This window comes from Eleginops maclovinus, chromosome 5 (assembly GCF_036324505.1).
Source record: "Eleginops maclovinus isolate JMC-PN-2008 ecotype Puerto Natales chromosome 5, JC_Emac_rtc_rv5, whole genome shotgun sequence".
In the NCBI taxonomy this organism is placed as follows: domain Eukaryota; kingdom Metazoa; phylum Chordata; class Actinopteri; order Perciformes; family Eleginopidae; genus Eleginops; species Eleginops maclovinus.
In genome coordinates, this window is record NC_086353.1 from 1,733,513 (window position 1) to 1,758,593 (window position 25,081).

The 25,081-nt window shown below is 40.5% G+C and overlaps 1 protein-coding gene across 3 annotated transcripts; it reads right to left on the reverse strand.

Annotated features, from left to right (window-relative positions):
- On the reverse strand, positions 1-20,198 carry socs7 (suppressor of cytokine signaling 7). 3 transcript variants are annotated; one of them, XM_063882958.1, is made up of 10 exons: positions 18,395-20,198; positions 17,246-17,325; positions 13,266-13,370; positions 10,901-11,035; positions 10,447-10,589; positions 10,146-10,314; positions 5,396-5,524; positions 3,288-3,423; positions 3,052-3,195; positions 1-2,660 (listed from the first exon to the last, which is right to left on the reverse strand). In XM_063882958.1, exons 1-9 carry the CDS (start codon positions 19,867-19,869, stop codon positions 3,075-3,077), a joined length of 2,493 nt encoding a protein of 830 aa, XP_063739028.1. In that variant the 5' UTR covers positions 19,870-20,198; the 3' UTR covers positions 1-2,660; positions 3,052-3,074. The 3 variants fall into 3 exon arrangements, with proteins under 3 accessions (XP_063739028.1, XP_063739030.1, XP_063739029.1); XM_063882959.1 differs by having other exon boundaries at positions 2,607-2,622; XM_063882960.1 differs by lacking the exon at positions 10,901-11,035.
- Between the last annotated feature and the right edge of the window lie 4,883 nt (positions 20,199-25,081).

A 25,081-nucleotide genomic window follows, 5' to 3' on the forward strand; every position in this document is an offset into this window, starting at 1 on the left:
GAAAGCGCTGAGCCAGTAGCCAGCGTCAGGGTACTGAGAAATAGAATGAGCAAAATACACCTGGGCATTTCAACAAATAAAACCGACAGGTAGAGATGAGTCACGGCAGGTATACACACTCTGAGGCAGGGCATTCTGGGAAAAAAATGTGGGCTTTTGAGCTCGCGGTACCGTAAGTATTGTTTTATTTGCAGAATTCTCTTACCTCTGAATAACAAAAAGTAAGGTCTTTGTTCTGTTTTTTTTACCCATCAACTTAAGTGCATTATTAATAAATAAAAAATAAATAATTGATCAAATCTTAACAATAAAAGTGACATCTTTTTGCATTTGTTCTGCCTTCAAATATATGAGGTTATTTGGAATAAAACTGTGATGAAAGTTTGTTTTGTTCATTGCATTTCTGAAGATATTCTGATCTTTGGTGTGTTTTTCCAGCAACTATGTTAAAGTCATGATCAATATTACCAAATAATCTACCAACATATGACTCAATATACCAGAATGCATTGCAACTCAATGACATGTTGTGCTAGTATCAGAGGCAGCTTAATAGTTATAATTGGGTGACAAGTTTGTTGGGATTTATACAACAACCCTCCTCTTAAGGTTGCCAAGAGGCATTCTGGGAAATGTAGGAAATCACTTTACATTCCTAAATATCTTCTGCAGTGCATGAAACATCCAAATACCTTTTTTTGAGGAACACAAAGAAACAAGGTCTTATTTTCTTAATGTGAATGAGATTAGATGTTGTGGTGACTAAATAAAAAAAATCGATCATGTTAGAGGAGGGATATCAGAACAAGAGGAAGCAGCGCTACGTCTTCATGAATAACAATAGGTGAGATATCTGTGACCTGATCAGGGGTTTAGTTAAAGACGGCCTGTAAAACAAGAGCTGCAGGAGGCCGGGATTTTGGTTTTGGGGATTTAAAAATATTGCCGCTGTGCTCATTGAGGGCTGCTAGATATCAGAGCTTTTTATGAGAGAGGGAAGTCATATTTCTACATGGCAACTGAGCAACAAAAAAAAGCACCAGAATAATGATGACAAGAATGGATGAGGTTGACTCAGTTGTACCAGCTGTTGTTAGTGGATTAAATCTGCCTGTTTTCTCATTTTATATAACAAATACATGATCTGTTACAAGCACGACTATGATTTCCATTTACTTTAAAGTGACCTCAGTGGGATGGATACCCTTCCCACTGCTCTTAAATTAAGGCAAAACAAAGCAAATTATATAACAGAAACTCCAATGTCAAAACACATTGCTTTAGTGAAAATAAACCCAAATTCAGGCTCAAGAACACAACAAAAAACATTCAAAGGTTGAGATGGTGATGATGTAAACTCACTCTGAGAAGAACCTGTCCATGTTTTCTTGTTATAATAGAATTGAGTCTTAAATGAAATTTAAAACGTACTTTCTGTCATATATATAGGTCTGTTTTCTATTAGCATTCCATTAGCACTGTTGCTAACATTTTAAAGGACTTTTTCGCCCCAAAAAAATCCCCATTTCTATAACAATTACTGACCCCGGTTCACCCTTGGATTCTTTCAAATACAATTTGTTTCTCACGTGCCTCCTTTGCAAACAAATTGTCTAAACGCAGATTTATTTTTCATAATTTTTGTGTGAATTCTTGGATTATACGGCACCTGTGAATGTTCTGTAAAAGGATGTTTTAATATAGTTCTTCTGTGGTTCAATGCAGCACCCTTAAATAAAGCTTGTAATACAGTGAATCATTGTCATAATGCAAGTGATAAAGTGGAGAAGTGTCATGGTGATATAAGCTCTTTTACTCTGTTCTTCTGCATTATTTTAAAGGATATTTCTCTAAATATGTTTTACTCTGAGCCATGATCTCCACTTAACCATCACTTAGATACACCAAACTTTTCAAATGTATTCCTGTTTATATCCTAAAGGTTCTTACAGAGGGGTTTGTTCATAGCATCATTTATAGATTTCATATTTACTTCAAACCATAACGACTTTTCTCCGTTTTATGACTCTTAATCCACCGTGGAGGCATGTGAGAGCTTAAGGTCCCGGGGTGAGAAATTGATTTACAAACGGTTATTTTGAGGACTGAAGTTTCCCTTTTTCTTTCCAAATGAAAACAGGGTAACCTTAATGAGATTACAGGCCCTCCAACATGGTGGCCTGTCCGTATTTAACCCCTTGAGTGTTTGTGAATGCCCTGCCTCGTTGCGTGTATACCTCTTAATCCCAAAACTCTCTTTTTGACAGCATGGAAGGAAAAACAAGGAAACGGCAGCAAACAACAGTTGTACAAATCGACCAGTGCATTGTGTGTTTTTTTAAAAGTCCAAGATCAGTAGCATCAGAAAAATCCAGTTCATCGTAATCCTCTTTTCCTCCTTTTAGTTTCCACATGTTTCCACATCAGGTGAGAACCTCTCTGCAGTCCCTCTGAAGACGAGGCTGAGTCCTCTGCACCTGAACGTCTCACTGACAGTTTATCCCGCTGCAAACACTCGTCCGTCTTTTTATGTTAGTCCGAGTCCAGAGAGAGGCGGGTCCATCCGAGTCCGACCGGAGACACGGAGACATCCAGGGACTGTGATTGGCTGATGCTGGAAGACTGGCAGACCAGTACAGATCAGTCCTCCATTCACAAACCTGAGCAGAGACACGGGTAGATATTTCACCCTGCATCAAACCACTGTTTATCTGTTATGTGTTTTTCATTTTACATGCTAGAGTTTAATTATTTTTGCATTTTACTAGCATAATTGTGTCCCTTGGACTATTCTCTCGACCTATTCTTCTTTTATTTCTATTAATGTCTGAAGTACAGCATGTTAGCATCACTTAAGGAGCCTGAAACCTAATACATTTTTGTTGTTGCATTTGATAAATCTGAACATTTGAATCCTTGAGATTTCAAAGCAAAGCTGAGTCCTCATGTTCCTCACATCTATAGTAAACATTTCTAATTAGTTAGTTGTGTGTCGATCTGATGTGTCATGCCGGTTTTATACATATAAATATATACTTGAGATTTCCTCACTTGAGCTGCGAGGATCTCTGCTGCTACGTCTGCGACTCGGCCTCCTGCTCGCCTCCCACCACCCTCCGGATGCTCTTGATGGACAGGTACGTCTCCTCCTCGGGGTCGTAGTAATAAAACTTACTCAGGTACGATATTAGCGGTCTGAGGAGAGGTAAGGGGAAAACAACAATCAGCTATTTGTGCCTGTAACTGTTTTATTAAAAAATGATCACATGACGTCGCAGCAGCAGCACCTGGGCAGTGGAAGCTCCTGGATGTGGTCGATGCGGACCATTTGTCGAATGCAGAAGCGACAGAGATGTTGAAGAGACTTCACGTTGCTGAAGCGGGAAACAGGATAAAGCAACTGGACCGGGGTGGGAGGAAGCCCTGCAACACACGCACACACACACACACACACACACACACACACACACACACACACACACACACAAACACACACACACACACACACACACAAACACACACACACACACACACACACACACACATTCCATATTACATTTCATGGCTCCATTGGCATGCTTTGTTAACTTCCGGAACAAAGTGACATCACTCTCGCGCTTCTATTGGCTAGCGCCCCAACACATTATACGTGATAGGCTAAGGGGCGGGACATCTCTAAGGTGGTTGACCAATCACAACAGAGCCGGCCTGCTAACCAATCAGAGCAGACTGGGCTCTGGTTTCAGACAGAGGGTGAAAGGTGGTGCTGCAGCACAGGCAGTATGAGAAAACTAAAGAGCTTTCTGAACATTAAACCATGGAGACATGTCCCAGGGACATTAAATACTAATATGAACCTGAAGATGAGCAGAATATTTCCTCTCCCGGAGGTGGTAAAGTAGTTATCAAAATCTACAAATCCTCCCTAAGTGCTGCTGTTTAAAAACCAAACCGTGAGCTGAATTTTAAAATACAAATCAGTGAGTGGGAGTAAAAGTGTAGATTTGTTGGTCAATAAAACGCCTCCAAACTTTACTCTCTGCTCACTCATTGATTTTTCATGCAGAAGGTATTATAATAAAACCAGGGAGCTTATTTTCTACTTAACTAGGATACATATGAGGATGAAAAGATTTACTCTACTGTTATTTTCATCTTTTAATCCTTCATTTAATACTTTTTTAATTAATTGCCTTTCAAAACTTAACCCAAAACCAAAGCAATTAGACAATAGAAAACATGTTGTATTCTTGTAGGAGAATGTTTGGTCACACACTCGCATGGGAATCAGCGGTTTAAGACGTTTAGCAATATTTTATTAAAGTAAAATGTATTAAATTATTATTTTGAAGGCCAGCCTATTTTAAAATAAGGTATATATTTATGATATATAGTACAATGATTATTGACAAATATACTTTATTACATTTTTAGTGATGGGTCCTTATTATAAAGCTTTGTGTAGGTGGTCCCAGGGTGTCCCACTTTACATATCTCCATTGTGTCACTGTTTTAAACGTATAAATAAATAAATGCATTAAAGTAAATAAAGCGCTGGGTATAATAATGAATCATGTATTACTGTATTTATTTTACTTATATTATCCTAATCTGCAAAGTAAGTATGTTGCATAAATGAAGGGGAATAATAATAAAATATATAAAATAATAATAATATATATATTATTATTATTTTAAATATTTTATTATTATTATTATTATTATTATTATTATTATTATTATTATTATTATTATTATTATTATTATAATTATAGTATGTGTAATACAATAATAATAATATATATAAAATAAATAAATTATTATTATTATTATTATATAAATAAAATAACACATACTATAATAATAATAATAATAATAATAATAATAATAATAATAATTAAATAAACAATAACACAATAATAATAATAACTGTTGTTATTGTTATTATTTATATTTTTTATTATTTATATTATTATTCCCTATGGGATTTTAAAAGTGTAAAACATAAAAGTAAAAAGTAAATTAGTGCAAATTAGTGTGTACTTTATTACCATATAATTATTATTCAAATATTTGACTTTTCGACGCTTAAGTGGCGATGTATACTTACTTATATAAGTAGTGTAAGATTTCAAAATAAAAGCCTCTAATGAGGACAGAAAGCTCCCTATCTGCATCAGCTGCTCTGAGGTTCCACACATGCAGAATGTACTTGAGTATTTGTACTAGGTTACTTTCCAGTTATTTCACTTTGAGGTAAAAACACAAACATTTGATGCATTCTCACAATCATAAATGTTGCAGAGGCCGCAGACGGTACGTCTCACTAAGTGGCAGCTCACATCCATTTTTGATCGTCTCAAGGCGGCGTGCGGATCTCTGACCTATATTTTACCTGGGACTCTGGAGCGCAGGAAGTAGAGGAATTTGCCGTTCTTGGAGTGCATGATGGCTCGCTCGATAAACTCCACCACCGAGTGGCAGCGGTCCTCAAACTTCGGGTGACACCACAGGCTGAACGTCCCTGGAGAGCGGGAGACAAATGTGTTTATTCTTTATGTTCCTCACTTAGCATTTGATCATGTATAAATCATAGCCACCTTAATTATGAAACGTGTGTATAATTACAGTAAACACACAAGAACATCCTGTACGATTTCGCTGCTTCTATCAGCCTCTGTGTTTCAAACTGCAGAGACATTTTATTTTTATATTACAGGAAAGAAGAACAAGCAGCCAAACGTCCCTGTGTCTGCTGTGGCCTCTGTAATATGTTTGCATACAATATCGCCCCCAAAAAGTGTGAGAAACACTACCTCTCCTGAGGGTGTTTTCATTATAATGCATCATTTGAGGCATAGCAGGACCGCTGTGTCTCCATACCCTCTGCGACACAAGAACAGTCAACGAAATCCACACCAAAGAGTTTTTCTTTGGACTTTTGGTAATCTGGTTTATTTTGAGAAAGTGAGGAACTACACTACCAGGCAAAACTTTGTATTACTTTCTTGTAACTTTAAGATGTTGGGCTATGGATGTAACATGTCTTTTAGTGACTGGTGGGAAGAATATCCAAAGTGCATGATTACAAAAGTTATTAATGTCCAACACTTTTTGTGTCTGTAGATTTTCAGAGGCATGTTTAAAGGTTTCCTTATCCAAATGTACTTATAGATATTTTGTGTTTCTTTTAATCTGGTTTTGGTCACATTAAGTATCTTCTTAGTTAATTTGGGCCTCTTTATAGTCCTTTATAGTATATTTGTAGTCTTTTAGTTATTCTTGGTGGTCCTTTTTTAGTGTCTTTTAAGTCATTTTGTGTTGTTTTTTCCTCAGTTTTTGTCGATTCAAAGTCATTTCCTGTTATTTTGTAGCCAGACTATATTTTTTGTCTGTTTTTGCTCACGTTAGGTTTCTCTTTGGTAATTTTAGGTATCCTTGTAGTTGTTTTGTGCCTCTTTATGGTCCTTTTGAAGCTTTCTTTAGTCAATTTGTGTTTCTTTTTAGTAATCGTTGTCATGTAAAGGTTTATTTTTAGCTACTACACCACCGCAATACACGTCATTATACAGTGGTATGCAAAAGTTTGGGCACCCCTTAGGAAAACCACTGCATCAGTTTGTCACTTGCTGAGCTTTTGAAGCAGCAACTTCATTTTAACATATGTTATACCTTATGGTAACAGAAACATCTCAGTAGTGAAATAACTTTTATTGGTCAAACAGAAACATGTTTATGTGCATTCAAACAAAAATAGGCATGTGCATAAATTTGGGCACCCCTAAGAAATAATTCCATTAATATTTAGTATTGCCTCCTTTTGCTGCAATAACGGCCTGTAGACGCCTCCTGTAGCCACAGACAAGTCCCTTAAGCCTGGCAGGTGGTATTTTGGCCCATTCTTCCACACAAAACGTCTCCAGTTCAGTCAGGTTTCTTGGCCTCCGTGCATGGACAGCCTTCTTCAAATAAATCCATACATTTTCAATGATGTTAAGGTCTGGGGACTGGGATGGCCATTCCAGAACATTGTACCTGTGCTTCTGCATGAATTCCTTGGTGGATTTTGATCGGTGCTTAGGATCATTGTCCTGCTGAAAAATCCAACCCCGGCGTAGCTTCAACTTTGTGACTGACTCTAGAACATTCTTGTCAAGAATCTCCTGGTACTGTAAGGAATTCATGTGGCCCTCAACTTTAACAAGTTTTCCAGTACCTGTGCTAGCCACACAGCCCCATAACATGATAGATCCTCCACCAAATTTTACAGTGGGCAACAAGTTCTTTTCATTGAATGCAGTGTGTTTTTTTCGCCATGCATACCTGTTCATGTTATGACCAAATAACTCAATCTTGGTCTCATCTGACCACAGTATTTTGTTCCAAAATGCTTCTGGCTTGTCCAGATGTGCTTTTGCATACCTCATGCGACTCTTCTTGTGATTAACACTCAGGAAAGGCTTTTTGCACATCACCCTTCCAATGAGCTCTTCCTGGTGCAAAGTACGCTGGATTGTGGAACGGTGAACAACTACACCATCAGCAGCCAGATGTTGTTGTAGTTCTCTGGAGGTGGTCTGTGGCTTCTCTGTGACCATTTTCACCATCCTTCGCCTGTGCCTTTCCCCTATTTTTGTCGGCCTACCACATCTTTCCTTCACACGGACTGTTCCTGTGGCCTTCCATTTCACAACTACGTTTCTGACTGTGGAGACAGACAGTTTAAACCTGTCAGATAATTTTTTGTACCCTTCTCCTAATTTATAATGTTGGATTATCTTAGCTTTCAGGTCAGTGGAGAGTTGTTTTGAGGTCCCCATCTTGCCACTCCCTAAGAAAGAACCTAGGCCAGGCACAGCCAGCTATTACCTATGTTAAATAGCCTTTTTCATGATTGGTTCCACCTGTCTTTGTAATTGAAGGTCTAATGAGCTAATCAAAGCAATTTTGTGCAGCAACCTGTCAGCTATAAATCCGTACAGGTGTTGAAATGAATGCTATTTATAAGGGTGCCCAAACTTTTGCACATCCCATTTTTTGCATTTTATTTTATTATAATAAAACTATGTAATGCTACCCTAAGAATTTTGGTCTGGAAAACACTAAAACGTCTACATCTTTGTAGGAAAACAAATGTTGTTGCTGTGATCTTCTATTATAAAGGAAAAGCAAATTGTCATGAAATCTCAGAGGGGTGCCCAAACTTTTGCATACCACTGTATATCCCCCTTTACTTTGCTTTCAAGTCTAAAGTACTTTGAAAGTATGCATTTGATTCTCAGATAAGTCAAGTCTCACAACAGTTATATATTAATTAAATTATTCCTGCTTTGTTTCCCTACAAAAAAGGTCTGTTCATACACTAACGTTATATGTTTTGTTCTCACATTGATGACAAAGTTTAAAGAGATAAAATATTATATCTACATCTCTTTAAATTACACAGTTACCGTTCAAAGTTAAGTCCCCTTTGCAAGATTCATGAAACTTTAACCACAATCCATTCAGCAGACGTCAACCTTTTTCGCTGAATTAGTGATAAGACGTTAGAGGAAAAGTAAAAAGGTTCAACAAAGTCAAGTCAAGTTATTCTCTAAGGACCGTGTGTTGAACAGCAATCTATTCAACCATTAAAGATAATAAACTCTGCAAACACATGTTTCTACACTAAAGTATCAAAGCATACGTACTTCTTATGCATTATGGCCCATTTCAGAATTCAAATGAATATTTATGCACTGATGTGTTCAATTGGGATTTTAAAGACTTTGCATGCTGCTGCTGGATGTCTTTACCTGTAATTGTATGTCAAAGTAATTTATTAATTGATCTTTATTTGTATTCGCTAAAGGTTGTGACTAGAAACTTCAGCTGTCAATTAAATGTGGTGGAGTAAAAAGTACAACATTGGCTTCAAAAATAGAAAGGTAAGTTACTGGAATGAATTCAATATATTTGCAATCCACCCATTAATTGTTGAAATATTTGAGTTTAGCTACAACCCTAATTTTGCCAAAAAAAGACCTCAAATAAACATTCAGTGTAAGACTTCAAAATAAAAGCCTCTAATTAGGACAGAAAGTGGATCCACACATAGATCGTGTGCGTGCGTGTGCTTCCTGTTGACCGCTCATTGGTTCCTGCCTTCGATTCATGGCAGGCCGCGATGCGTTCATGCACACCCGGTCCTGTTGATGTGAATGTGTTGTGTCAGTCGCGGCTGAGCGTCTGCATAATGAATGTGTTCCTAGGCATGACTCTATAGCTCTGTAACGACTCACTCAGAATTCAGAGCCTCGTTTGTGTATGCAAGTGTGTGTGTGTGTGTGTGTGTGGTTACATATGTATTTTTCATGAGTCATCTTGTTAGTTTGTCACACATGTGGCGTGTGCAAATATGCATGTGGTGTATTCATGCTTCAGCGTTGCAGTGTGACCTTATTGGATTATCATGTTTGAGTTTACTATGATTTATCTCTGCTCTCTGTTGTTCCTTCAGCTCCCTTTGTTGTGTTTTTTGTCAACGTCAGCGTTTAAAAGGCTACAACAAAGTGAAATAAAACAATCAGCAGAAGTATTTGTGTAAATGTGTGTTTTGCTGATGCAGTATAAGTGTGTTCTTCTGTGCTGAGCTGCATGTGTGCAAAAGTGTCTTCTGTTTCTCATCATGGTTTATAGTTGGATCCATATTTGGCTCCTCTGCTTCTATCCTTGAGAGGACGCATTTTGAAAACTGAAGTTCTCCGAGTAGTAACGTTAAAGAAAGTAAAAGAAGTTCCTGAAACGCCTCCATTGGAATACTTTGTTTACTTTCGGGACATGACTATGTCACACTAGCGCTTCTATTGGCTTGCGCTCCAACACATTTTACTTGACAGACTAAGTGGGCGGGACATCTCAAGGCAGTTGACCAATCACAACAGAGCGGAACAGCTAACTAATCAGAGCAGACTGGGCTCTGGTTTCAGACAGAGGGCGAAAAGAGGTGCTGCAGCACAGGCAGTATGAGAAAAATAAAGAGTGTGTGTGTGTGTGTGTGTGTGTGTGTGTGTGTGTGTGTGTGTGTGTGTGTGTGTGTGTGTGTGTGTGTGTGTGTGTGTGTGTGTGTGTGTGTGTGTGTGTGTGTGTGTGTGTGTATGTCTCACCTCTGTAGTGCTCCATGCGTGTGTGGTGCGTGACTCCCTGCGACCTGAAGCTGAGGCTCAGGATGTACCGGGGGTCCGAGCTGTCCCGGACCAGGAAGGATCCGTCCGGTTTCCCCTTCAGCTTCATCTCTGCGTCCTCCCAGTTCATCGGACCCCAGTACCAGCCGCACTGAAGAGAGAACCACAGGAACACAACTAGGAACAGAACTAGAATCACACCTGGAAACACAAGCTTTCCACTCGGCTAACTGAGACTATGATCGCCTCCATAATGATCCATAACATTGTTCTCTACGCTCACCTTCTCCAGCTCTCTGAGGCTGGCGGTGAAGTTGCTGGCCTCGGAGCGCCTCAGTGCGCACAGCATGGGGGGCGGAGCCTGTCTGGAGGTGGGGGCGTCCACCGGGGAGGGGGTCGAGTGAGGGAGGGCCCGGAGAAAGGCGTCTATATCAGGGGGGAAATATCAGACAGTTTAAAGGGGCTGATGGTGAAGATGTTTTAAAGATGAATTGAGATTTTGTTTAAAGTCAACACATTTAAAACATTATAAATATAAATTATATTTCTGAAAAACTACACAAGTTTAATTAAATAATAAGGATGTATACCCCCCAAAAAAATAAGTTTTAATTTTGTTTTATTTCAGATGCATTTTGAAAACAGCCTATAGAATATAAATGTGATTCTCCTTTGCTCCACAACTTGCTTACTTCCTGCCCGGCAACAGGAAGTGATGGAGAAGTTTCTGGTCTTACCATTGAGGCTGAGACTGTGCTGGATGGTGGCGTGGGAGGGAGGAGGAGGAGGAGGGAGAGGCAGGGGAAGGGACTGCAGGGAGGCGCCCATTACACTCACTAGGAAAGGACCAGGCTGAGGCCCGGCTATATCATCTGGAGGGAGGACAGGAAGGAGAGGAGAGGAGAAGAGAGGGAGAGGAGAGGAGAGGAGAGGAGAGGAGAGGAGAAGAGAGGAGAGGAGGGAAAGGAAGGAAAGGAAAGGAAAGGAAAGGAAAGGAAAGGAAAGGAAAGGAAAGGAAAGGAAAGGAAAGGAAAGGAAAGGAAAGGAAAGGAAAGGACAGAAGGAGGACACAATGGCAGGAGAGGAGAGGCCAGGTGAAAGAAGGTTGGAAGGAAGGAAGGAAGGAAGGAAGGAAGGAAGGAAGGAAGGAAGGAAGGAAGGAAGGAAGGAAGGAAGGAAGGAAGGAAGGAAGGAAGGAAGGAAGGAAGGAAGGAAGGACAGAAGGTTCAGTAAATAAAGGAAAATAGGAAACAAAGGTAGGAATGGGATAAAATTATTGAAGGAAGAAAGGAATTAGGACAGGAAATAAGGGTGAGGGAAAGGAGGAAAAGAAGAGAGAAAGGGAAGTGAATGAAGAGAGTAAGTAGGGAAGAAATGAAGGAAACAAGGATAGGAAAGAAGGGGGATGGATGTTAAGAAAGAAGCAGGGACCAGAAGGAAAGGAGAGAGCAAGAATGGAAGGGGGATATGGAAAGTAGAGAACGTATAGGAAGAAGGAAGCAAGAGCAGGAGAGGAGAAGGACGTAAACAAGGTTGTAGACGGTGAAGGAAGAAAGTGAGAAAATATAATAAAGGTGTCAGGAAGGGAAGGAGGAAGTAGAGAAGGTGAAGGAAGATAAACAAAGGAAGGACAGAGTGTTTCGACACCATCAGACAGGAAGTCTCGACCCAGCAAATTAAAATCTATATTGACCTTTATGATTCCTTATTGTGGGATTGCATGTACCTTTGATTATCTAAAATAAGCAGTGTGTGTGTAACAGCTGTCAATCAACTTCCTCTGTGCCATGGAGCTGAACTGCTGTCCAAAAACTCACTAGAGGACTGAATGTATATCAATCCGCCACTGAAAGTAGTCCCTAACAGATGCACTGCTTCCTGCTGTGTGTTTGATTTAAACTACAGTGAGATAAATGTAATGTTACAGTCGTGTTCAGGAGGAAAGGAAGTATGAGACTCACACTATGACGGCCTTTTCCTATGACCTTAAAACAAACATAAAGGACATTTCCAAAGGGAAGGGGAAAGGGGGGTCTGCTGCTTAATGTGGGTCAGAACAAAACACCAGGCTACGGGTTTGAACGCTCCAAGAAAGGCCATGAAATTAGAGATAGCACACTGACATTCAGGATAGAACTTTTAAATGTAACACTTATTACGTTGATTGATGATTGGACATATATTTAATAATATCACATGTTATTTATACGGCGCTTTTGCTGGTGATTGGCATCCATGACTTGGGCGTATTGTTTTTGTGCATTTATACAACCAAAATTAAATTAAATATAATAATGAATAAAATAAAATGTAATAGAATAAAATAAAATAAATAAATCAATACATTTAATTTTACAGATTGATTTGAAAATAAAATGGGAAAATAATTTTTAAAAACTAACGAACTTACTAAGGTTAAAAAAAATAATAATACAAATAATATACATAACACTGCCTGACCATAAACAAACAAAATATAACCCTACATTTAAAAAAGATAAAAATAAATAACAATAACAATAACAATAATAAATAATAACAATAATAAATAATAACAATAATAAATAATAATAAATAATAATAAATAATAACAATAATAAATAATAACAATAATAAATAATAATAATAAATAATAACAATAATAAATAATAACAATAATAAATAATAACAATAATAAATAATAATAATAAATAATAACAATAATAAATAATAAATAATAAATAATAATAATGATGATGATGATGATGATGATGATGATGATACAAATCACTTTTCCCTGGCACGGATTGCGATACAAATATTCCCCTCAACGATGCAGTCATTGCTTTCATATTTCAAATTAAATCTGTAGTCTGCAGCTGACCTTTCAAAGCGTGTCCCTAACCAGATTACAGAAGATTGCCAAAACTCATCTGTGTCCGTTTCCGGAAATCACACGACAGTTAACGATATGAGTGACGAGGAGAGCTTCCTGTATCCATCAGCCAGGCTACAGTGAAGCATTGCTGTCTCCCAACCACATCTATCATCTGTTAGATGTGTAGAAGAAACCAGACGAGGATAAAACGGAAGAAGAGACGGACAGGAAGTGGATAAACATACCTAACAAACTGAGACTTCGCCGTGGAGGAGGGGGAGGCGTGGGAGGGTGAGGCGTGTTCGCCCCTCGCCGCGAAATATCCACATCTACCAGGGAGACTGTCTCACCTGCAGCGGGAGAGAAAGGACGGGAAAAGTGAGATAAAGAAAGGAGAACATGGATATATTTTTGCCCTTTTCTGCACATCCCTCCACTTACTATGTTTTTTAGTTTATTTTTAATGTTTCAATTTGTTGTAATGACACACACACACACACACACACACACACACACACACACACACACACACACACACACACACACACACACACACACACACACACACACACACACACACACACACACACACACACACACACACACACACTATATATACTTTCACCTGGCTGCTATGTCTCTAAAGTGCTATTCGTACTGGATGTGTATTTTTAATTAGATTTTTTTATGCACGCTTCTTGAGAGATCGTAAGCTGTCCGGCGCTTTGCTTAAACAATTGTAAATGATGAGGATCGAATAAAGGTATTCTGATTCTGATTCTGCACCATCACACACCAAAGCAAATTCCTTATGTTTGTAAAGAAACCTGTAAAGAAACCTTATACTGATTCTAAGGTATAGGAATCAGGATGAAGGTGTCAGAATCTAAATCTTAAATGAAATAAGTTGTAATGTTTGTTTCCAGAGCAGAGGCCTCACCCTCATACCGTCTGCTCCTTCTGCTTCTTGAGAGATATTAAGCTAACAATTGTAAATGTCGCCCCATGTGTGACGAATAAAGCAATTATGATTCTGATTTGCACCATCACACACCGAAGCAAATCTCTTGTGTGTGTGTGTGTGTGTGTGTGTGTGTGTGTGTGTGTGTGTGTGTGTGTGTGTGTGTGTGTGTGTGTGTGTGTGTGTGTGTGTGTGTGTGAACAAACCTGGCAGTAAACTTGATTCGGATTCAGATTTGGATCCTGATAAGAGACAGGTTTGTGCGCTTAATATTAGGTGTCAGAATCTAAATCTGAAACAAAGGATGAATAAAATAATCCCTCACACAGTCTGCTCCTTCTGTGATTATGAATGTAATATTTTGATACCCCTGGAAACATTTTAAGACCAATTAATCTTATTCAAGAATTCAAAGGTAATCAACGTGACACTGTTAGTAAAAAACATGTTGTTTCTCCTGTCTGACGACCCAGATTCAACACTGGAATCGACACCTTTCAACATGTTATTCGAGCTTCTGAATAAAAAAGCTCCACATATAATAAATGCATTTATATTAGAATTAAATACACATCTTATTTTTATTTTCCTTCAGCTAATGAATGATCTGTATTTAGGATTTTTAAAGAATACATGGCAAAGATTATTTTTGTGGGGAAAAATATTACCACAAACGATCAAAAGGAGGCATGAAAACGGCAAACAATTAAATCTAAGTGGGACTTTATGGAATAATACGAGTTGTGCAAGTCGTGTGTGTGTTATTGGATGGACTGGGCTTTCAAAATACTGAATCTTTTTTTTTATTGTGCTTTTTGTCAACACGGTTGTCTCTTTATGTGAGTCTCTCGCCTGTACTCAAAATAACTCAAACAGGAGAAAGGGTAAAAGCCTGGTTTGTGTTTCTGTGATCGTGTTGTTCTGTCTGTGCTGCAGAGTGCCATTAAAGCTGCGCCAGACAGGATGTTTATGGAAAATTACGCCCAGCTAATCAGCCCAAATCACTGCAATAAAGAAGAATCACGGCTAATTGAGATGCTGCAGATTCACTGTTTACCAGAAGAAGAAGAAAAATCTGCAGTTTGGGGATGTTTCACTGGCAGGGAAGGAATTCAGACATCTAAAGAGCTGAATGAACCGCAGCTTTAAGATCTCTTCCTCTGTCAGCTTCTTTTTCTTGGTAAATACGAGCCAGACTTCTGAGTTTTGAAGCCCATTGATTGAAATGAAACTCTCTCCTACGTCGTGAAATGTTCCAGCTTTAATGTCTCTGGCTAATTGCTGGTTAGCGCTGTGCAGAGCGTATTCAGAAATAGTGATATACGGAGATCTGGGAGCAATGTGGGACAGCAGGATGTTCTGCTGAGCCCTGCAGACGTTATGAGGGACGATTCTCATGAAGTCAGCCAAATCATGTTTTTGCCAGCTGAGCTACAGACCTCCTCACCTTTCATACCCAGAGGCCTTTGTGTCTTTTTCACATCAGGTGCACCATGTCTCACACAGCCTCAGAATGTGTCAGAAATGTGTCCGACATCCAAAAATTAAGATATTATTAGCATCAGGGTTGGAAGGGATGCTTAGCAGAGACGCTTTAAGCAACGGGAGACAGTAAGCCGATATCAAAAGTGGAATAAAAGCAGCTTCAAAAAGGTCTCGATTAATAAGTAAACGGTCAATTCATACGATAAATTGTTATCCTAAGGTCTCATTCTCTATTTCTTAAAGAGTTATAAAGCATATAAAGACACCTTTGATAATGCTAAGCTAGCAGTTTCCAGACCCTTGCTATGCTACGCTAACCATTTCTGATGCAGGAACTGCAAACTCAATTTTTCTCATGTACCTCCAAGGGTTTCCGTGTGTGTCCTTGTACCTTTCCTGTGCCCTACTGTGTGTATTCAGTGTGTGACATTTTGCAAACCAGCTCAAATAGAGTGAGACAACTTCACAAACACAACAATCACAAGAGATAAACCACCATCGCTGTACTTTAAACAAGTCCAAACATATTGATCTCAGCTTTAAAACCTTCAGCTATAATCACCGATACAAGCTAAAATATAATTACTGTAAACAAGCAGCGGCATGGATTAAGTTTCTCCTAATTAAACGACTTCCCATAATTCCTGTATTAAAGGGCATGTTTGCTTTGCTGTGTTTGTCCCTGTCTTTGTGAAGAGGGAAAATATCACTCCCAAAAATATGTAATAGCAATGGATTACTGCCAAGGAAAGACCAGCAACATGTCCTTGAGTTTCTTATAAAGGGGGATGCACCGGCCACAGTCTGGCAACACAAAAGAACTCTTCTTAGTATTCGCAGCTTTTCTAAGTTTCTGTTTGATAGTTTTGTGTAGAACTTATTCCTTATTCATTCGTGTCCTTGCTTGCTGTTATTTTTCCATGTGTTTGTTAACAATCATCATAATAAATGTCTCTTCTGTGAAAGTCTGACAGTAATGCAACACAAATAGTCTGATTCCTTTCATGTGGCAATCAAAGGTTTTCTAGCTCTAAATCAACAGTGATCATGTCCTGTGTCCGGAGACCTTTGGGAACTATGTTAAGTGTTTTTCATTTATGTTTCTTCATTTTTGCAATGCTCATTTGTACTTTTCTTACCCTTACGGACATGCATTAACTAAGCACAGCATACTTTCTTGCATGTGTTGATTGACTGACTGTTTCCATGTGGGAGCAATGCTAAACAGAATCCTTGCACATTTTCTTTTTGGGTTTTTCTAACGGGAAAATGTTGTCTTTCTTTTGCAGAGAGTTTAGTTTAGGGTGCTCCGTGTCCGGCCGGCTTCACCCCGGTAAGGTTTTAAGTGTTTATTATATATGTTTCTTGATCTTTGCAATGCTTATTTTTACTTTCTCTTACCATGTTACTGTCATGCATCCGCCGAATGCTCCTGTATGCGTTAACCAACACATTAATACATGGCTATTTCTGTTATAGACGGTCAAAAAAGGTAAAAATCCTTGTGTGTTTTGTAAAAGATTGAAGGTTTTCCGAGCTTATTAGAGCTTAATTAATCTGCAAAACAGTGTATCAAGTTTATTAAAAATGATTAGTTAAATGAATTTAAAAGTTAGAAAATGTCACAGTGACTTAAAATATGAAAGTAAGTCAAACTCTTTTATTTATTCAAGAAGAACACTTGGGTGTGGAGTGGACTGCCCTGTGTCTGGAGACTTTTTACCCAGGATTTGGAAGCATTTCTGAGGGAACCAGAGTAACAACAGAAGCAGCCCTTACCAGTGAAAGCAGAGAGGGAGGCAGAGAGGGAGGCGGGGGAGAAGGCACTGTGGGCCCTGGTCAGTCTGGGCTGGCTGTGGCTGCAGGATAGACATCAAAACATGCAGACGAAGAAGAAGAGTTAGAGAAAAAGAAGAAGAAGAAGAAGTGTCAGTTGCTGCAGAGGATCAGAAAATGAGTTCTTCCAGTATGCGTGCAGTTCTGCTCCTGCAGCTTTTTAAACACTTTTTGTGTTTGATGCGCTCAGCTCTCGCAATCAGGACTTCTGAAGCTATGTTTTTTTAATCATAGCCTTCTTTCAGTGTGCAGCTGTGAATAATGACTAAGCAGTGAAGAGGATAGAGGGTGACAAGCCACAAAGGTTTGGGAAGAATCTGTGAGTCTAATAACATGCAACACTTTATTCAAAAAGTTTTGGGGTGTCTGAGAGAGGTCAGATAGTTAAAGCTAGTGAAATCAAGCCGTTAGAAAGTAATGAGTGCCCCAAAGTTTGGAAAGAAGATGTCGCTGGTTCATGATGTTTTGCACGCTTTTACTGCAGTTTTTTTGCAGGATTTCCTCATGCATATACCTTCCTGGCCTCCAGTATATCTTGGAAAACACTTTATTGATTCCCACTTAGGGACTTTTTCCCAAACGGAGTTTCTAAGGGACACTTTGAAGTAGAAATATTGCACATGTCTGCAAAAAATGTTCTTTTCTGCCCTGATTGGAATGACTTGTGTCATCCATGCATGCTGGGTTTGAGCTTCTTCTCACTGATGAATAACTATTCTATATTGTCGGACTAATCTTGAGGGTCATGTCTGCTCACCTGCCCGGCTCAGACTCCCAGTAGAGGATACTCACTCAAGGCTTTTACAGCATATCTTTCAGGTTTCTGCAGGACTTTCTTATGCATGTATCTTCCTGACCTACAGTTTATCTTCATTTAACTTGATCAATTACCATTCAAAAACCTAAACACAGCTGAGGGACACTTTGAAGTAAAAGTATTGTGCATATTTCTGGTTGTTTCCGGCCATGATTTCTCCCCTGGAATGACTTGTGTGTCATCCAAGCATGCTGGGTTTTATCTCCTTCCCACTGAAAGGGGAACCATCACTATATTATACTGTAGGACTAATCTTTGGGGTCATGTCTGCTCACCTGTCCGGCTCAGCTCCAGGGCTGCTCGCCATGTCCACCAGACTCCCAGCAGAGGATACTGAGTAGGTCACTGAGGGCCTTTTGTCCAGCAGGTGATTGGAGCCGCTGCAGCTTTTAGTCCGGAACAGTTTACTCAGGCGGATCTTTAACGAGCCCTTTTTGGACTTCCCTGGCACTTTGAGCGTCTTGTCCCCACCGGAACCCCATCCTGATGTGGGAGTCCTGGGCGCACTGGCGCACCGCTCCGGCCGCCTCCTGGGTGTGGAAACCTGGCTCAGGTTCGGACTTGTGGCCCAAGGTGAGTTCTGGACCGGTGTGGGTGTGGATAACGGTGTAGTGGCTGAAACCTGGGCTGCAACCTCTGAATTCCCGGAGCTTACCTGCGAGAGCCTGCTGGCTAAGCCCCCGTGGAGGCTGCACACTGCCGCCGCCGCCTCGGTCCCCGCCACCTGCCGCCTCAGCTCCGCCTGGAAGCTGCTGATGGAGAAAGACCCCGACATTTTCTGAACTATTTCCCTCTTCCTGTTGAGTAGAAACTCTCTGCGTCCGTTCTCGTCGTCTGGATCCCCCTCCGTGCACTCGTCCATGTCAAGGCCGACATCCCCGCTCCCCAGCCCCTCCAGCACTAGCAGAGCATCGCTGGTTTCAGTGGGGTCATCCCCGGGCTCCACTCCCCCTCCAGCCGGCCTGTGTGCACCCTGACACGAACACTGCGGGAGCTCCCCGGCTTTGAGCAGCATCTTGGGCACCGCACCGACCCCTAGCTCCCCGAAACGTCGCGCCAGCTCGAACACTGCTCCCTCTCTGTCCCTGGAGGCGCACCCCCATTTAGAGTCAATCACGGTGAGAGGGTTGGATCTCTCCGACAACAAGGGCCACTCGGGCGGGGTAGTGATGAGTCGGTGCCGGCGGCAAAGCTCTGCAGCTCCCTGATGCATCTCGCCCGGTGGATGCGCTCCCCATGTCCGGTCCATCAGGTCCTGCTGCTGCGCGTCTCCGGGGCTCAGGCTGTTGTTATTGACCGTCGGGCCCGCGCTCTGATCCAAACCCAGAGCATCCCTCTGCTGATTCCGACGGTCTAATTCTAAAATCCCCTCTCCGTTCCGCATAATATTGGAGAAGACGAGCAGCTGAGGCCTTAAACCGGGGCTGGGGGCGAAGTCAAAGCCCTGGGCCTCCATGGGGCTCTGCGGCGGAGCAGGCACCGGGGCTCGGCTCTCCGTCCCCCCGGTGTCAGGTGCAGTCTCTCCGTGCGGCTGATGGCCTTTGTTGGGATGCTCAAGGCCCACCGTCGGATCTCGGCTGATATCCAACCCCGCTTTGACGCCGCTGTGAGCCAGGACCTCCTTCCCCATCCCCGCCACCACTCCTCCCGGCGGCAGATTCCCGTTTTCCGCGTCCAAGCGGTCATCCTCGGCCGCGGAAACCAGGCGCATCAACACGAAATCGGGCGACATATCTTGCGCGTTGTTCATAATTATTCCTCGGGATCGCGAAACGAGAATTATTCGGCGAGCTGCTCTTTTCACATAGCTATAACCGCGGAGATCTCTTTCCTTATAATAAAGAAAGGGCCGAGCCGCCGCCGCTGCCGCTGCCTCCCATAAATAGGCGATGAGCGAAAATGCCAACAAACATATCAGGCGATTTTTTCATCCTCAGCTCCGCATCCATCTGTCAGATCTCGGGGATGTGAGTGCAGTTTTCTCCCGGCAGCAGGTTGGACCCGTGGGTCAGACATGCGGTGTGATTTGAGGAGAATAAAGGCAGAAGAGTCTCCGGTCAGTGACCACAGTCTGTGTTCCTCCAGGCCCCACCCGCTCCTCCTCCGCTCATAATACCGCTTTATGAGCACCGATGATAGGAACTATAAATTAAGTCTGTGGCGTTTTAATACCTGATTCAGCCTCACATGTGCACAGCTGATTTCTGTTTTCATTCTTTAAAAAGGAGATTATTTTGAAAAATAAATAAAAAATAATGATGTTTCAGTATTTCTAGATTATTCAACTGCAGGGATCAAGTTCCTGTTGTGTTTCAAAGGTGCACATCTGTTTGTTTTAAACTATATATGCAAGGTGTTATCCTATGGTTCAATAAAGGAGCGTTTGGGGACTTTTAAATGCTATTCTTTTTTATTTGTTTTAATTAAATAAATGAAAACATCTGCAGACAAATGTCTCTTTTTTTGATCTCAAATGCAACATAATACATTTTATTCAAAGATGCAAAAGAGGAAATGTGGGGATTTTATTTGTACTTAATTTGCTGCATATCTTTATGGGGCACTTCCCTGATGATGTCATAGTGATGTCATCAGGGTTGTTTTGCATGGGGCTTAAAAACTAAGAGCGCCGATGATGGGAACTATAAATTCAGTCAGTGGCGTTTTAATACCTGATTCAGCTTCACATGTGCTCAGCTGATTTCTGTTTTCATGCTTTAAAAAAAGGAGAATTAAAGATAATTTTGAGAAATAAAAGAAAAAGAAGGTTTTATTCTTGAAGGATTTCTAGAATATTCATGCAGGGATCAACTTCCTGTCGTGTTTGTGCCATGCCACACTGCACGCTTTTTGCTATATATTTATTTACATATTTCATTTACTCTGCAACAAATATCTATTCCATCTTTGAATTGCATTTAAATACATAATATTGCAGCTAAGAAAAAAAAATTGAGGGAATTTGGAGATTTTTTTTTTAGCCAGCCAGCATTTTTTCATGTGGCACTTCCCTGATGATGTCATCAGGGTTGTTTTTGATTGGGCTTCAACCTTAATTATAGTTTGCTTTAACTAGAAATCCATTATGAGTTTCGGCTGTACTTTATTTTTGGACTATCTGCAATATTTTCTTCAAAAAAAGGGGTGTTTAGGGTCTTTTATATGCTATTAATGATTTATGTGCAACCAAATGTCAGTGCACATTTCATATGTGTTCTAAAATGCAAAGCTAGTTTTATAAGTGCAATTCAAAGATGCCATATGTACTTTGGATATTTCTCTCATTTCATTTGAGCAGTTATTTGCTGCATAGTTTTATAGGGCACACCCCTGATGATGTCATAGTGATGTCATCAGGGTAGTTCTGGATAAGGCTTGAGACCCTAATTATTTGGGTGTTTTTAGCCTGTTTTATTACTTGATATCCATTATACGTTTGGGATGCAGTGCAGAGTCGGGTTTCTGCAGGTGTACGTTATTCTGTTTTTCGATGAAGAGTCTTTTACATGCTATTTATTATTTAAAAGAATTGTGGACTATTTTTCTTGAGTGCAATCTTTGAATTTCATATCAAACATTTGTTTGAGTTGCTTCTGCAAGATTTTCTTTCATCCTCGATGATAAGGGGCTTTGGTTGTGTTTGGCTTTGGGATATTTATGTTTTTCTGTCCCTGTAAACTTCATATTTTTCCAACTAAAACCAGTTATTAAATGCAATTTAAAAGGTGCATGAAAAATATGTCAGTGATGTCCTCAGGGTTGTTTTGAATTGGGCTTAAAACCTTTATCATTATTTATGTTTTAAACAGAAAAACTTGTTATAAGGTTGTTGTGCAGGACTCTGAAAGTCAAACTGTGTCCCAGCGGAAATTACTTTTATGAACGATACATTTTCAACAGCAGGGGAAATCTAAAGCAGACTGGATTAAGTTTTCTATTAACATTAGTGGGAAATGTTTGTAATAAATGCGTCTGGGAAGTAAGTGTTTACCCCAAACATTCACTGCTAATACATCAAACCCAAATGTGTGCTCTTGCAATCATGGAGGGACTATGAGTTATGCATTTGTATTTAGTCATATTCTGTCCCTTTTGGTGGTTTTGTGTCTTTGTTGTTGTTTGGCGTCTTGTTCTGGTTGTGTTTTCTGTTGTTTTGCACCTCTGTTGTCGTTTTGTGTCTCTATTTGGTTCTTTTATTGCTCTTAGTAGTCATTTTGTGTCTCTATGTGCCTTCAGTAAGCAGTAACTTCAAGCAGATCCATGCATACAAGACTTCTCATGGCTGTGTATCTTGCAGTGTGTAATGACACAAAAAAAGGTCAACATTGACAGAAGCGTGAGATAAATGAGCTTCATCTCAACACAACTACAACAGTAAAATCCTGAGGGATAGAGAAAGTAATCTAATGATAAAATATCTAATAGTACAACAGTCAAAGGGGACATTTCTCCATGATTATACTCATACTCTGCATTGAGTCTATGCTACTCAATGAAGGTCTTTAACATGTCCCAGTGTATTTTACCAGCGTTAGTACGTTGACACCACCCGTGTGTCCAGAGGTGTTTTATAGCTCACCTTTAATGAGGCGTAGAAGTGCTTCTCTCTGGCTTCCTCCCAGATATCTGAATGAGTTAAGAACAAGTTTATTAAGTCCTGAATCAGACGACTGTCACTCTCTCAACATCAATGTTCTCTGCTGCAGTCTAATCTCATTTAATCTAATAAAAGTGACAAGAAAAACGACAGAACCACACGATGTCCTACATAACTGTACTTTGCCTTGGTTGGATTTTATGTTTAAATCTCTCCTTGGGCTTGATCGTTCTTATCGGTGTACTTTAAAACCAAACGATATGACCTGCACTTGGCAATACTCTAAGATTCACCAAGTGACAAGATAAACGTTCTCCTAATTATGTGCAGAAGCATTTGATATTGTCAGAGATGGTAAATGAAAGTGGTTCGGTGTGGTCGTTGATGTCAGGATGTTCAGGGGGAAACGGGAAAGTTACAAGAAATAAAATAGAATGGAAACATAAAAGATATATGACAACTGATTCTTCGGATGGCAGAGATATCAGATGAGAAGAGAAACTGAAAAAGAAGAGAGTTAAAAACAACAATCTTCAGCTCACGTTGCAGCACGTTTTAGATTACCCGGAATTGAATCCGAAAAGCTTTATTTAGCAATAGTAAATAGATAGCTGTGCACTGATATTCTTTATTCAATCCAACCTTCTCTTTCTCAGGGACAGTAGAGAGCCGAGTACTTTACATCACTGATGTTGTTAGGGTGGACTTCTCATTTGTACATCTTATAAATAAAACCTTTGAGAGTAGGGTGTTCTTTTTTTTCGGATTGGCGGCAAGGCCTCGAGCAGTGGAAAACAACAATGAAATAGCTTCACATCAATACAAAATGAATTGTCCCTTTCCAAAAAAACAATAACAGCACTGACCTGAAGAGTTGCATCGATGCGGCGCTGCAGGCAGGGGGCGCTGCAGGACATCCAGCAGTGATGGATGAGGCTGCTGCTGGATACAGATAATGAATGGAGAGTGGATGAAGGGCCATTAATCCCTGCTGTGTGTGTGTGTGTGTGTGTGTGTGTGTGTGTGTGTGTGTGTGTGTGTGTGTGTGTGTGTGTGTGTGTGTGTGTGTGAGGAGGAGAAGAATGCAGGGTTTTTGTTCATACCGGAGGGTTATGTGTGGAGTAATCAAACTAACAGCTGAATGTTGATGTGATGCAGCCGGAGGTCAGAGGTCAGCAACGAGCAGCTTAAACAAACATTTATTTATTTTAATATTCACATCTTGTCATCTTTAAACGTCTCTCATGTTTAGGTTTTTTGGTTTTAAAGAGGCCCTATTATGCTTTTTGAAATGTTGGACTCCTTTTTAACTTACCTAATATTATGACACACTTCTATTGGCTAACGCTCCAGCACATTGTACGTGATAGGCTAAGGGGCGGGACATCTCTAGGCTGGTTGACCAATCAAAACAGAACCGGCCAGCTAACCAATCAGAGCAGACTGGGCTCTGGTTTCAGACAGAGGGTGAAAAGAGGTGCTGCAGCACAGGCAGTATGAGAAACATAAGGAGCTTTCTGAACATTAAAGCATGGAGACATGTCCCAGTAGAGGCACACAGACACACACAGACACACATAGACACACACAGACACACACAGACACACATAAACACACACAGACACACATAGACACACACAGACACACAAACACACACACAGCCTCTGCCTTATTGTCTTCCTCAGGATTGACTGCAGCACCTTCCCCGCTCTGCAGTGAAGTCCCAGGGTGGGGGGTAGGAGTGGTGTTTATGTGTGCGTCTTTGAATGTGTGTGTGTGTGTGTGTGTGTGTGTGTGTGTGTGTGTGTGTGTGTGTGTGTGTGTGTGTGTGTGTGTGTGTGTGTGTGTGTGTCTGTGTGTGTGTGTATCAGGAGGGGTGTGATTCTCAGAAACCGGTTGCCATGGCCACCAAAACAAGGAATCTTGCCTGCATCACGCTTCATTTTCACCCCTCTCTCTCTCTCTCTCTCTCTCTCTCTCCCTTTTTCTTCCTCCTCATGCATGTAGACAGTGCATGCTCAAAGCCACACCTACACCTACACACACACACACACACACAAACACACACAAGGGGGATTCCCTGACATTGCAGAAAACCAACAACAATGATCAAATGAAAAGGTCTTGTTGCATCTATGATATCCTCCAGTGTGTGTGTGTGTGTGTGTGTGTGTGTGTGTGTGTGTGTGTGTGATAAAAGACCATCTACTCTCCCCATATGAGGGGTTAATCCATCCAGTAGGTGATTCTTCTTGATGGACGTTCAAAGGCAGCAGAGCTTAACCCTTATCTATTACTGACTGCATCACACACACACACACACACACACACACACACACACACACACACACACACACACACACAC

Excerpts from the sequence above, each read along its gene's own strand:
- socs7 (XM_063882958.1), bottom strand. The coding sequence starts at position 19,869 with ATGAACAACGCGCAAGATATGTCGCCCGATTTCGTGTTGATGCGCCTG. Across the intron at positions 17,326-18,394 it reads CCTGGAGCTGAGCCGGACAG|CCACAGCCAGCCCAGACTGA; the intron begins GTGAGCAGACAT and ends TCTATCCTGCAG. Across the intron at positions 5,525-10,145 it reads ACGCATGGAGCACTACAGAG|GGACGTTCAGCCTGTGGTGT; the intron begins GTGAGACATACA and ends CCCGCTCTCCAG.